The sequence below is a fragment of the Triturus cristatus genome, chromosome 4_2 (assembly GCF_964204655.1).
Source record: "Triturus cristatus chromosome 4_2, aTriCri1.1, whole genome shotgun sequence".
Classification (NCBI taxonomy): Eukaryota; Metazoa; Chordata; class Amphibia; order Caudata; family Salamandridae; genus Triturus; species Triturus cristatus.
In genome coordinates this window covers 567,154,122-567,169,484 of record NC_140586.1, presented here as the reverse complement: position 1 = coordinate 567,169,484, position 15,363 = coordinate 567,154,122, and the positions used below count along the sequence as shown (strand labels likewise).

General features: G+C 42.5%; 1 protein-coding gene across 1 annotated transcript in view; it reads right to left on the bottom strand.

Annotated features, from left to right (window-relative positions):
* The window catches only part of LOC146834707 (uncharacterized), a 293,340-nt gene that overhangs the window by 219,785 nt on the left and 58,192 nt on the right, over positions 1–15,363 (bottom strand). Inside the window, exon 10 of the mRNA XM_085602223.1 lies at positions 5,090–5,350. Within this exon, the coding sequence (XP_085458349.1) occupies positions 5,090–5,350 (261 nt within the window). The remainder of the gene's footprint in view (positions 1–5,089; positions 5,351–15,363) is intronic.

Genomic DNA, 15,363 nt, shown 5'->3' with positions numbered 1-15,363 from the left:
ATAGTAACGACCAGTCCTACAATGAATGGCGGAAAGTGCTGTTGGCTGAACGTCAGAAGCAGCTGGAGGTCTCACACATGGCATGAGGGCTTTGCACCTGTGTTGAGTGTGACCTCTGAACACACCTTGGGAGAGCTTTGTGAACAGAATGGGACTGCCAAATGTATCGTCTCTGTAGACCATGGACGAGATTGCAGAGACCTTTTAATCTTACATATGTGGAGCGAAGGCCTCATTGCCCTCAACTGCAAAGAAGGAAACTCATAAAGAAGGGAGGGACAGAGATCTAGAGATCTATGCTAAACTTTCTGGAAATCCAGAGTTTGGTGGATATCTGGGTGAAATCGCAGCCACAGGCTGGTCAGTTATAAGAACTAAGCTGTCAGAATGAATGCAGAGAAAGATCAAGATGCTAGCACATAGGTTACAAAAAAATCAAGGGCAGAGGTCACAGGAGCAGGGCTTGACTGGGGAACCAAAAGCAACCATGGAGAAAAAATGCCTGACCCAGCCCGCTCCGTTCGCCTCCTCCCCCAATCTCTCTCTTTTGATCAATCCATTCGCTCCCTCGTCTACTCTCCTCTCTCTCCCTTCTCCTTTTCTGATCGCTTTCTCTACCTACCCCTGCTTTCTCTACCTACCCCCACTCTCTCTTGAAGATGCTCTGTGCCTGCTGAAGTTAACTCATGGAGCTGGGGAAAGTGACATAGGCACCAGGAGCGTGCCTGGGCGTACCAAACTGGCCCCCAAGGGCTCCAGCCCACCGGGGAAATGCAAGGTGGAATAAAAGACCTCTTCGGCGCAGCACAGGAGAGAGCGTTCTCTCTTGCATTCTACTGATCTCAATGGGTTGCTTTTTTAGGTCTGGTGTGACTTTGCAGCCATCTGCTAACCAGTTGATATTATTCCTTAAAATATACATATACTGGATTTCGGCTCCACCCAGAATAATTTTTACTCTGTATGTTCATGCAGTCAGTGAATATTGGACCATTTAGTGTATCATTCAGTCTCCTATATGACTCTATATTGCAGCTGAAACGTTCACTGAATCATCATGCATTAAATAAATAATCTCATCGAGGCACTGTCTACAGGAAGCAATCATTTTTGATTTGTTTTTTTCACAAAAAGCTTTTTGAAATAATTTACTCTATCATCAAATTGCAAGCGAGACCTATTGGATTTGCCAGTACTTATTTCACCTGCTACAAGCAACATTGCTATTAATTCACAGTGTTTGCTGGCAAAGCATGTCCGCTAGACCATCTCAAGTGGATACATTAGTTTGTTTATTCGCGGTCTGTATGTTTATCAATCATTTGGTACCACGCATGCTTGAATTGAGTAGAAAATAGGAAATAAAATTTAAAGGTGTTCTGGAATAGGGGCATCAAAAATGTCTTGCCGGGGGCCCCAAAATCCTTAAGGTGTCACTGGGTGGCCTCTCACAGTGCATTCTCCTAAACCGTGGGCTCTGTAGCAGTACTGGCTGTTTAACCAGAGGCATCTGCAGTGGTCGTCTGGCCTCTAGTACCTGACTGAATTTGCAGAGCCCGCCCGCACTGCCATTTTCTGAATCCTTGACTCAGGGAGGCCTAGCATTGCAGTAAACCAAGCTCCTGAGAACATATGCTATACTCACCTGTGACGTCTGTGGCCCAAGAATGAAAGGCAGAATATTCCAGAGGAGAGGGAGCTGAAGGAAGCAGGCGGACCAGACTTTGTGAATTTTTGCCGCAAACGAAAAGTCACAGTCTAAGGTGACTTCAAAGTTTTTTATTTACTGGACAGTAGATGACTCAGCATCATTGTTTGGGGAGAGAAAGGTGCATGAACATACCCTGGCTCAAGTATGTCAAGACTAATCTGGAGAACCTGGGCTATTTAGATTTTTTTATCAATCCATCAGTAATTAGTTAGAGCTCAGGATAAACCCAAGATTAAAAGACTGTTTCTGGCCCAAATAAACACTAGTAGAATGTTAGTAGAAGGAATTAAGGGGTCAGTGGATGCGCATAGCGCCGTCAAGACCACTGAGGGAATGGAACCTTATCTTTACCTCATGTACAATGCCCAGGATAGATTTTTAATATCTCGTTTTAGGCTCAATCTTTTACCACACTTATTAGCTGAGCCATTAGGCTATACTGTTTCGATTGAGCAGAAGGGTGCCTGCGGCTGCGACAATATGTCTCCGCAGGACACCCTTCATTTTGTATTTTTTTGTTCTTTTTATTCAATGCCGAGGCGGAGATTCTTAATTGATATCCTAAAAAGGGCGAAACTGACTCAACTTAAACCTGCACTACTTTTTTTACAACAGGCGGCTGACCCAATGACTTTGTGTTGTATATTGAATTTCATTAAAGTTGCACGGAGATTAAGAGCAACTAGAGGTCAGGTGTAAATTGTGATTATCATGAACTTATGCACCTCCTTCGTGAATATGTATTTCTCTTTTTAACAGAGTTCTTATGATGTTGATTTAATTGTCTTTTTAATAATGAATTGTGTATATCTTTTTATGGTGTTTTTAACAACCGAATAAAGAACTACTGACTGACTGACTCAGCACCAATGTTCTTGGGCTCAAAAAAGGTCGTTTCCTCAAATAATCAAGGCCTCTGTCACTTCTCCATTCACTTTCAAGAAACTAACACTCATCTGGCCACTAATGTCAGTCAGACGCAATCCCAAGCCGTTCTTCAATTGCCACCTCACTATTTTCTGCTCCTTCCGTCTTTTAATTGCATGATTCAAAAACCTCCAGCCTAGATCAGCCTTTATCCAGATCATTTATGCATGTTCCTTTCACTTCATCACTGTCTCTACTGTATTGCAACTCATGGTCCTGGTCCTGGTAAGACAATCATGTCAGACTTGATGTTAACAACTTGAAACTCATGCTAAACCTTTTGGGGCTTCTTATTTATCTGGGAGTCCAAAAGGTAGTTTGATTTACTCCCATTTGCTTGAGACATTCTTAAGACGCATTAGAACTGGTAAAGTGCATTTTCGACTGATGCGATATATTCATTCTGGCTTCAATATGAGTATGTAGTAGAACTAGTATTTGCCAACATTGATCCTCGGTGTCTTCAGATGATTTGTGCTTCTTCTCCACCAAAGAGACTCTTTCAGGAATGGAGGATCACTGTGATTTCAGAATTAGGGCCTCGCTATTCCTTGCATCTTTCTCTCTAGATTTCAAGACCTTAGCAATCCCGGCCCTTGAAGGGGAGGGCTGCTCAGAGTTGAGTCTCCGATGGATGTGTCCACACTAAAAACATAGGGGCAGATTTACAAGCCCCTTGCATCACTTTTGCACCGTCGTTGCATCACTTTTGTGACGCAGCGACAGTGTAAAAGTTGCGGCCCAATTACAACGTGATGCATCTAGGGAGATGCGTCACGTTGCGAAGCCCTGCGCCACATTAAACCTGCGTCAGGTTTAATGTATGCAGGGTGGGCGTTCTGTCGCAGGAAGCCCCGTAAAAGTGACGCAGTGAAATCTACAAGATTTCACTGTCACTTTTACGTCCATGCTGCGTCAAAACCCTGCGCCTGCGTGAAGCAGGCGTAAGGAGTGACGCAGCATGTTAGGCATAGAGCTCCCCTGAGCATTGCTGGATTTGCGTCGTGCTTGTGACACAACTCCAGCAATGCGTGACTTTTCCGTCAACAGATGCGTCAGAATTTCTGACGCATCTGTCAATCCTTGCGCCAAGGTGCGCCGTATCCATGGTGACGCAAGGATTTGGCATGTTGGCGCAGGGAAAGTGACGCATCTCTACAGATGCGTCACTTTCTTGTAAATCTGCCCCATAGACTGCGCTCAAAAATCTGGGTCCATCCTTGAAAGAGTCTGATGTACAGACTCCACATAGTCCCATCGGGTTCACAGTATGGCCTCGCTTGATTTAGGTTTCTCATTTTAAAGGGTATCATGACAGAATTCTTAAACAGTTCTTTGTCAACCAAGTCCACCCAATGCTTGGGTGGTCCTCTCTTCTTTGGGGGTATCTCCTACCTCTTCCCAGTAGCACTCTCTTAAGGAGCCGTGCTATAGAGAATTGGCCAAGTTGCAATTGTTATAATGTATCATTCGGTAGGCCCAGGTACAGGGCTTTGAAGTAGCCCCGATGGGCACCCGCAATCGCCTAAAGGATGTTTCTATGTAGTCTGAAAGGAAGAAAGGGGAGAATCTTTCTAAGAACTCCCAGGAGAAAAAACACAAGATGAGATGACCTCACAGACTTGAGTTTTGAAAACTAGCTTATCATCAAGAGACCCCCACATTTGTTTTGCAAGTTTTAGGCTAACAAGCTACTATCATCAGGATGTCAGAAGGTGAAAATCAAACCAAATTGACTGAAAAATATTTTCAGTCTTTGGAAGGAGTGACGCTGAACACGTGTTGGACCTTTTTTCGGTAGTTTTTTAAAGAAATCAAAATGTAATCGATTCATCTCATGCAGCATGGCGTTTTAATGTGAACTTCTAGCATTGAGCAGGAGAATATGCTTTTTACTGGCACATATATGCCATTGATTATAGCCATGCTCTGACCACAAATTGTCTAGAGGTAAATGTAATTCTGAATTAAAAATTACGTGAGTATATAGGCTTTGTTAATGCCCATACAAAATAATGAAAACTATTTGATAAAACAGAAACAAATTGGAAAAGTTTGGAAGACAAAAAGAAGTATTAAAACATCAACGACTTCAAGACGAAGTCACAACCTCTGTCTATAACTGATACATGTTTCAACAAGTATAAGGTTCGATCTTCTGACATTTCTTTCCTGGTTAGAAGAATGAAAACAATGAACTGGATAAATACACACTGTACGAAGATAAAAAAGTCTTTTTTTTTAAAGATTTATGAAAGAAAATTCGTGTAGCTTATTTCTGCACAGGATACATTTCCCAAAACCAGGTGTAATACTAAATAACAAAGTAGCACAAATGTTGTGTGCTTTCCTAAATGAGTCTCGCAGTGATGAAGGTCGCCTGGAGCAATTCCGTCTCCAAAATGTTATTCCACGTGATGCACAATGTCATGGCACAAAGCAAGGTCTTACCTGAGTTGAAGGGCAGGGTCTCATTCGCAGGACTGGTGCAGGCCCCGTTGGAGGCAGTCACTCGCACGCTGTATATTGCTCCGCAGTTGATATCCGCGATTTCACAATAATAGTTGTCGGTCATGACGGGGGCCGTGTTGCCGTCCAAATCATACGCTTCGGCGATATACGTCAGGTTTCCGAGCCCCTGCTGCCACGTCACCAAGAGCTTATTGTGATTGCAATCGAGGTCACTTCTGATGTAACTGGGAGTGCACGGCACTGGGGGTGAAAGGGACGCCACAAAGTGATGAGAAACATTATACCGACTGATGTTACTTTAAGTTTGTATCTACAGACATTACACATTTTCTCTGTATCGCGCCCTTCTGCGTTCTTACGTCAATTGTCCGTGACCATTCTAGCTGTCTCTAATTCATATCAAGTGGCGACCAGAGCTGTTAAATAAGGGCCATTTTTATGTAAATGTGATGCAAGGCAGCAAGTCACCTGCTGCGCTGCGTTACAGGGAAAGGGCAGAAATGCACCATATGTATTATAATGAGGCACATTCATGTCCTTTCCCCAGTGCTGGTGCCCAATGGGCAGCCTAGCGCCAGTGCAGGCACCCTTGCACAGGGGTTGCAGAATTCAGTACACATAGAAAGTGGAAGTAGTGAAGAGTAGTGAGGAGAAATGTAGCTATTCCTCCATGTTACGCCTCACCTGGGAAGGTGTAGGATTTTGGCACATTCGCAGGTCTACCAGCAACGGTAAATCCGAGAATGTGTCAAAATCCATGGAAGTGGAACACCCATACAACGCCCATGGAACACCTTCCCAGGGCAGAGGAAAGCTACGTAGCGATTCGCGCTGCGTTGCGTTACTCCTGATTTATCAAGCCACTCATGACCACGCAAAATGGTCTTGCGTGGCTTGATAAATCACATTTTAGGGTCTGCGTCCTCGCGCACCACATTGAGCGGTGCAAACGCGATGTAAACCCTTGGTAAATATGCCCCTAAATATGTTTCTATGTATTTACTCAATGCCTGCCGCAAATGTTTTTTCTAGTAAGTGTCTCTGGAGAGAGTTTATTAGGCCAGGAGCAGAAGAGAAGCCTGTCTGCCTGTGGTAGCCCAAGTTCTCAGTATTTAAGAGACGCTCGAACCAGCTGCGTTCAAGCAACTAGATTATAGTAACCAAAATATTGTTTAAAAGAAATATCATGGCCTATTGTTCCCAAAAATACTGTCTTTTTGGGTGTTTTTATTTTTATAATTACCTACAGTGTGACAATGCTATCACATTATATCCAGCTGGCGAAGGCTTTAACAGCCACACGCAACTGTGTTCATTCTAGTAGTGGTTGCTTAGAACACCATTTACTTGGCCAAATTTGCTAAATTGTTTGACCCTGTAAGTTTAATTTACACATACAAATGAGCTTTCTCACAAGTGGTCTTACACTTGTTGATTGATTCACCGACACAGGTATTTTTGTGTGAGTAAATCTATGAGCTGTGGTAGGTGGGCGTTACAGATGAACGTTCCCTGTATGTTTGCGATCACCCACAAACTCGCATACTAATGTCCCCTCGGCATTAGGTGCTTCCTAAATGTAGTTAGTTACTGAGTTAGGGACTCATTTGGATTGTACTCTAGAATATCGAGTTCAAGAATATAGTGGCACAATAATATCATGGAAAAAATATCAAAAGATTAGTGCATGTAAGGAAGTGCAGATTTACAATTCTCAACTCCATTCACCTTGAAGATATCTATATTGTCAAGGTACATAGATGTGGAATTAGGTGTAAAAAATCTCAATATTTTGTCTCTAGATATTCTGTCTACGATATTAGCGTCCAGCGATATTCTGTAGTTGATAGTCAGGCTCCACACCCTCCTTCGTGAGTACTCACAAACATGTCTTTGACCCATTCATATCCTAACAAAGGTCAGAGAAGTACTTGGATAAGGGACAAAAGTAAAGCATCTCTTCAAAGTGGAAAGGAGAAATTAACTTTAAAAGTGGTGGAGTGTTGGTCAAACATTATACCCGTTCCATATGTTCCCATGCATCATACATGTGTGTATGTTTTGATATGAGGGAATGGAATTTACACAAGTTTTTGCAACTGAATGCCTTCAAACCTGTGACAGTTGCATCCTTCCTGGAGCATCCTGGAAAAAGTTTGTAGATTCCAAAAAGTCGGAAATCCATACCCTTAAAGGTTGGAAAACTGCTCAAGCATCATTCTGCCTTTTGTGTGAGACAGGCCCCCTGACATACCTGGTTTGTGCTTATGATTAGGCTGCAGCGTATTAGCGGTTTCCTGAAGCAGGACAATGCAATGAAGAAGAAGTCTCTGGAATAGGACATTATTAACTAAATGCAGATGCAGGCTGATATTGGCATGGACCTAACCATAGCATCATCTTTTACTGGTAACAATACATTGAGTGGTGAGTTACAAAAGGGTTAGGGTAAGTTCAGGAACAAATTTATTTGTTACCAATTTCTTTATTTCTGTAAATTTCTATAGCACAAGCGTGCCCTGTTGGTATAGGAGTGCTTTACAATGATTGCAGAAGTGACAAGGTGAAATCAATAAAAATAACAAACGCACTGCAAAATGTTGAGTATCAGACAGACTATGTACATCAGGAGTTTCAAAGGGACTATGGAGGGAATTGAGGAGGTTGAAACAAAGGAAGATGCTATTGAAAGAGGAGGGAAGAAGAAGACAAGTAAGTAGAAGGAGGAAGAAAACACTAAGAGGGGAGGAGTCAAACATGGAGAAAAGGATAAATTAAGTACAGCTCAGGAGGGTTTTTTTAAAGAAGAGAAGTAGTTTCAACTCCTTCTTGAAGGTACCTATTAAGGCAGTAGTGCAAAGCCTTAGACGGACAGATTTTCAAATTCTGAATGCACAGCCAGAAAAGGACTGAGCCAATATGCCTTGCTTCTTGAAAGATGAGGTCATAGGAGCAGAGTTCCTGTACTACAAAGCCATCTGAGTTCACCTTAAGTTTAGAAGCTGGAACATCAGCAAGGTGGTGTGTAGGACTTTCTAAATAATATAGGTGGTCTTGTAGGGGGTGTCTAAAGCAAACCACTGAAGCATTAAAAACACATAAGACATATGGGCACTATTTTTTGCACAATGACAAAATAAGCCATTGCACAGCTGTCTTAAAGGGAGTTTGATGTATTTTGCAAAGGCTGGTTCGAAGAGAGAGCTCAAAAGTCAATCTTTGACATCACAAGAGACTGGACAAGGGTTTTGAAGTCCTGCTCTGGATAGACTGACAAATGAAGCCACCAACAGAAGTAGAATGCTTATTAAGACAATCAAGCACTGCATCAACCCCCTGTCAGACCCACCTGTTCCTCACGTCACACAAAAGTGCAATGCCATCAACCTCTTCATCAGTGAAAGAATAAGGAAGATGCAACAACACCTCAACAACACCAAGTATGTTTCATCTCTTATTCCCTCACCTTCTCATACAATCCCACTATGGTAAGCCTCAAAGCCCTATCACTCACAGATCTCGCAGACATATTCAACTTACTCAAAAGCCATGTCAAAAGAAGGTTTTGTGTTACATTTGTCCTCCATCCTTCTGGGCATATGTTTGCACCTCATCTCACCTCTGTCAGTGCATCTCTCACTCATGGCATCTTCCCAGAAGCACTCAAGATGCCAGATCCTATAACTCCTAAAGGAACCTATATTAGACCCTGAAGACCTCAGCAACTACTGGACCATCACTCACTTACCATTCATCGGCATGATCATTCAAAAGGAGGTCTATATTCATTTCCAAGATCACTTTAATGATAATCATCACCTGCCAAACTACCATTTTGGGTTCAGATCCCACCGCAGCATGTAAACTACCACCTTACACATCAAAACACAATGCCCTCCTGACAGACTGCAATAGTCTTCTGACACAGAAGAAGATGAACCTTGCCTCCTCATAGTGCTAGATTGCTCAGCTGTCTTCGACACCATTGACAATTCAACCATCATTCAGACCATTAAGTCTCAAATGGGATTTGTTGACTCTGTACTTCAATGATTCTTCTCCTACCTTTCCACAGTTTGCTCACATGGGCATCTCAAGGTCACATGCAAGGCTCCATATAATCCCCTGTCATCTTCAACCTCCACAAGGAGTCACTTGTGTTCTTCTCACAGAAAACAGCTTTAAGAATCACCGATAGACTAATGATATGCAACTCCACTTGAAAGTCTCCTCTTCTTCAGACACCCAATGCCTAAAACACTGCCTGCACATCATCCAACAATGGATGTTCAGAGCCTACCTGAAGCTTAACCCGCGGAGGACAGAATTCCTAATATTTGTCCAGAACAACAAACAAGAAAGTGTCCAACTCTGGTTTAATATCATTAACCCTGAGAGCTTCAAACCCCAACTTTCACTGACTGCCAACTCGATTGAATTCACTCTGGACATCAACCTCACCATCAAGGAACACGTTGTAAAATAAGCTACACTGCATCAAGGGCCTGAAGAAATATAATCACATCACACCATCTTGATGAAACTCCATTGGCTGCTCTTGCTACCCTCACCATCTTCAAAACCAGTTGTATCATTTAGAAAGCCATTACAACCAGTATTCCACTTATTTGCACACAAGCTCACCATTTCTGGTGGTTCTCAGCAGACCTGCAGCCAGGACACCATCAGACTGCAGATTAAGAAGTGTAAAAACAAAAAAAGGAAGTATGCTTTTTCATCTATGCACCCACGATATTGAACAACATCCCCAAGTCCATCAGGACCACCTCAATGCTGCTACAATATTGGAAATGTTTGAATTGAACCTTTTTAAAGATCCTTCATCACAATGGATTAACAGTTCCACAAAGCATCTCCCTCTCCTGTCACTCATTGACACTATGCTGCAGCTTGCCTTTTGGCTATGTTCATGTCAAAGAAATACTACATACATACATGCATACATACATACATACATACATACATACATACATACATACATACATACAAGCATACATACATACATACATACATACATACATACATACATACATATATACATATATACATATATATATACATGCAAAACCACCATAGAAGTCTAAGCTGAAAGCACACATTTTTGGGCATTGCATTGATTTGCAATTGCATATTGAGTCTTTTGTCCATGATGAAGCCTCAGGATTTAGCTATATCGATAATTGTGGGTTTACAATTCAGAACATCACACATGTCTAATAAAGTTTGGATTGTTAAGGTTCAAAAGAGAGGGTCGGATCAGGAGAAACAACACCTTCTAGAGTCAAAAATCCTTGGGCGAGGTAATCTTAAAATACATCCGTGTTTGTCTTCAGCATGCTGATGATATAGGATCTCTGTGCTCTTGAGTCGAACACAAATAGGCTCTAGGTAAAGTCTGAAAGGAGTATGGGTATTATCCTGAATCCACAGATGGCATCTTCAGTAGGTGTGTGACCTGGCACTTTTTAAGACAATTTGGGAGCACTTTTTGGAACATAGAGAAGTTCATACATTTAGTACAATATGATATAAGGTTAGGCCACTAGCAGTAATTCTCTGAACAGGGTAAATGAAATAATTTGAAGGCTTATCTTTAGCTATGATTTATTATGGAACATTTTGGAAAGAGGGCTGATGTCTTGGCTTTAGATTTGTGTTTTAAGTCTTTATAATCTGGGAGGTGAGGTTGTGAAAGATCAATGACTATGACTTGGTGAATGCTTTGGATTTGGGTACAGGATCTTCAAATCTGAAGGAAGTAGGAGGCTTAATGACTGATTTCACTTTACAGTAGTAGTAGGCTGTAGAAAAATAGGCCAGAATAAAAGAGGAGATAGGGAGGCAGATGAAACCAGATGAACAGTCAGCAGCAGCTGGTATGGTAGGCGGGTGGGCGGGGGAGGGTTTCAGGAGGGGAGTGGGGTTGCGCGGAGCTTGTGATTGCAGGAGGGAGGGAAAACCTTAAATTAAAAAAACAATCACTTATCTTGCCACCGCTCAATCTCACGTCGCTGCTCCTGCTCTCATGCTTCCGATTTCAGGAACAGGAAGCAGGCAGCCAGGCTCCCGTCCCTAAGCCAATCACGTTGTGATTAGTCTGAGCACTGTGACACTGCGCTCAGCCAGGGGCTGTAGAGGTGGGCCTTTTCTCCATGCAGGCTGTAATGCAGCCTGCATGGAAATTGGGAAAGTGCGCATGACTGGCCCAAGAGACCCGACTAAACAGTCACTGCTCACTTTTAGGAGTGGGCAAACTACTCCTCCACTGCCCTGCTCACAGAGCAGCCCCGTCCACCCATAAAGCAGCCAAACATAAAATGATAATAACTGAAAGTTGTTATCATTTAATGTTTGGCTTCTGCACTGCTTGAAAGCAGTGGGGCAACGCTCCTCCGCCATAGAGGAGGATCCGCCCCTGCGAGCAGTAGAAGAGACTATATGGTAATTAGGGATAGTGGCAACAAAGACCGCTAATGAGGGAAACCTCCTTTGCTGGTTAATAGAGAAGACTGAGAGAAGCTGATCATTGTTAGAGTTGGTGGTCATAGACAGTGAGATGTGGGCGGGAGGGGAGAAAGCACAGCAGCCTCCCAACACAGAGAGGTGTATAGAAGTGACAATCGAAAACAGTTAAATTCACATCCATTTACTGGATAACAGTCTTCCTACTATTGTAGCTGGAGTAAGAAAGTGATCCGGTAAAACAAGTTGATAAAAGTGTAGATTTCTTTCGGCCTTAAGGAATATTCAAGACACAGAACACTTTTACAAAAATGTCCAGATTGCATTGTTGTGAGAGAAGATAGGATCAGTTTTGAGCTTCCCCTATGCCTGATGTAGTACTGATCTGTGGTTGCAGTTTCAGGATATTCTCTTATAATATTATGTTTGAAATTTGACATAGAAGATTTAGGAGTATTACATAGGTAAAGTCGTTTGAAGGAGTTTGACTCAGACTTAGTCAAGCATTTGAGAAGAGTGATGATGTGTAAAAAGGCCATTCTAAGAGACAACAAGTCAAGCAAGAGTGTGGGCCTAAGTGGATAAGGACCATATAATAGAAGCCCATTCAACAAGAAGTAATTATACTTCAAACAAAATAAGAGCATTAAAGGAATAGCCACCTTGATGATGAATTTAACATCAAAAGTTTTATATCATAGCAGGCAGAAAATCTACAAAATCGAGTCAATTGAATTATAGCAGAAGAATTAAAAACATATGTCAATACCAGCAGTGGTTGCACCAATTGTGCCAGTAGGGACATCACCTTGTGATGTCCATGAAAATAGTCTTGGCAGACCTGGCAAATTGACTCTTGCACTGTTCAAAATGTCAAAGTATGTAAAATATTCATATTCTTTTACGATAGACAATGGACTGAGCTTCCACAGGATCAAATTCTTGTTAGGCATGATTATAAGCCCAGCAAATCAGTGGGAGATTTCAGCGAGGAAGCACATCTTACCATGGGGATATTCATTTATAGGTCCTCACAACAGTTTGAGATATCAGTTGAAAACAGTTCCTAAACATAAGGGGATCATATCCTGGCAACTGGTAGCCTGCTACACTTTCCTTGAAGTATGGCAATAACCTCCATATCCTTTGTTTATTTCAATCAAATTTGCCCTGTTTATGGTAGTCATCCAACTTCTGTTTCTAGTAGGTCAGCTGAAATGGGGCACCTTTAAGGCTGGGTTAGACTTAGGGTAATAGAGTGGATTTGGTGTGGTCTAGGGTAACGTTTAGAGATAGAGTAAAATGTAGAATTTATGATTTGATGATATGATAGTTATTCACATGCTTTGTCTTACTTTCAGTGAATCGCGTTCACTTTGTCTCTCTATCTCACTTATTCAAGTCATGGCATAGAGTCACACTCACTCTCTATTATGCCACTGTCACTCCCACATCATTCTCTGTCCCTCTCATCCACTGAGAAGTTGTCACTTCTTATTATTTTCTAAACTCTGTTTTGCTCCACCCATTTACTTTAAAGTCTATATCTCATTCAATCACTCCTGCTCAATCTCACACTGACTCTTTTATTTCTCTTGTGCCCTCTCACTATACCACTCACTCCTCCATGTTTACTTAAAGCAACTTGCTGTAACAGTGATGTGAAATAAACATGTAAATGTAGCAGGCTTAATATGAGCTAGTTGCTAAGTCACCTGAGCCTACAATATTAAGTATATATTTACATGAAAGCACAGGTCTGCTAAGGAAAACCAGAGGCTTCAGTTAAGAGGACTGGGAGGGCCAGCCACACTTTGATCAAGGAAAGCAACATGGCAGTGGCAAAAACAACTGCTTGTTTCCAGTTTGATGTATCCCTTCTGCTTTTCTTTTGTCTATCCCCTTCAACTGCATCTTTAAGCACAAGTTTATAAACAGCTATTTTTCGGTCACCAGAAGAACCTTTAATTGAGCATGCAAGTTACGGCCAACTGTGCTGTGAAAGCTTACGCCATACACGCCGCCCGAGTGCGCAGCTTAGAGGCAACACATATTAGGGTACAAGGTGGGTTTAAGAATAGGTACTATGTCTTGATTTATCTACAACTTAAGGGGCCGTTGCAGTGAGAGCTAGTGTCAGGGTCGGGTTGGAATTAGATGTAGCATTAGGATTGGGGTAAAGGGAAAGCTACGGTCAGGGTTGGCAAAAGAGGTAGCACTAGGGATAGCATTAGCGTTTGTGTTGATGTAGATGTAAATTTGATGTAGCGGGCTCCATTTAGTGGTTAAATACATTTCACATTATACGTGTATGAAGTGGTCAGTAGATGTGGTCCAATTCTTAGTAAGTCTAAGTAGTGGAAATTGAATTAATTACATACAACCAAAAAGGCTTTATTAAAAAGTCAGTGACTACCATGACCCATATGTTTATGTGTACATCAGGTAAAAAACATACTTGCGGGAAGTAATGAATGTATCCGTCGAGCTAAATCTGGTTTTCCATGCATACGGAAAACCAAATATGGCAGTCAAGCCATCTCCTACATTTATTTATTTATTTCTTTAAAGTTTTGTATAGCGCGAACATGACCCAAGCGGGTATCAGAGCACTTTATATACGAGTTGTGGAAGATATAGTTAGATCGCTGTGGTAAACAAAGTAGAAAAATATACATATGGAACATACTGACATATTAGCGCTCGACATTTATCTGAGGCCGTAGCAAAAGCATAGGTAGCAGATTAATCGGCTAAACAGGATAGGGGACAGAAGGAGAGACACTTCTAGTTCAGCGCAGTGTTCATCAGTAGGACTTTCACTTCCCTTTTGAAGGCAAATGTTGAGGGAATAAGTCTGGTTTCCACAGGTAGGGAGTTCCATATTTTCAGGGCAATACCCGAGAATGTACGATTGTAGGTTTTCATTTTTTTAAATTTCTTCGGCTTGAGCAGCAGGGTGCAGGTGCTCCTAGAGGGCAGGCAGCCTCCCGATAATTCAAGCTTATTTGCCAGACAAAGAGGAGTGTTGAAGTGTAGTGCTCGGTGAGCAGGGCCGGACTGGACATAGCGGCACCGGGCAATCCCCCGGTGGGCCGCACGGGTGAGGGACAGTTTTGGGCCCCTGGGGGCCATTTTTGTTACAGGGCAGTTTTTGTAGCATAGCTGCAAAATCGGCCCTGTAACAAGATCGGACGAAAACCGGCCCTGGCAAAGAGCTCGTTGTCACCCCCAAACCCCTGGGGGGGGGGCGGCCGAGCACTTTGCCAGGGCCGCTTTTGGTTCCCAGTCCTGCCCTGTTTGTGAGTCATACATGCAATTTTTAACTGGATCCTTGATTCAAACGGAAGCCAGTTGAGCGATTTCAGGTCCGGAGAGATGTGGTTGGTTTTCTTAGAGCCAGTTATAAGTCTAGTCGCAGCATTCAGAGAAGCTTTAAGGGGGGCTAAGCTGAGTTTCGGAAGCCCGCATAGATTAGTACTGCCATATTCTAGGCTTGAGATGATTGGTGCTTGCACAGCAGATTTGAAGTCATCGTGGGGAAGGTAGGGTTTGAGTTTTCTTAGGATGCTGTGTTGGTAGTTCGCTCCGTTGGTAGATGCCCTGATGCGATCCTGCATGTTTAGGTTCTTATCTAGCACAATTCCCAGTGATTTCGTGGAATCAATGATGTGTGGTGTGCAGTTGAGAGTTGAGAGGTTTGTCAGATATTTCTCAACAATGGGGGTTTGCCTAGTGGGTGAAATGAGGAGGAATTCCATTTTAAGAGC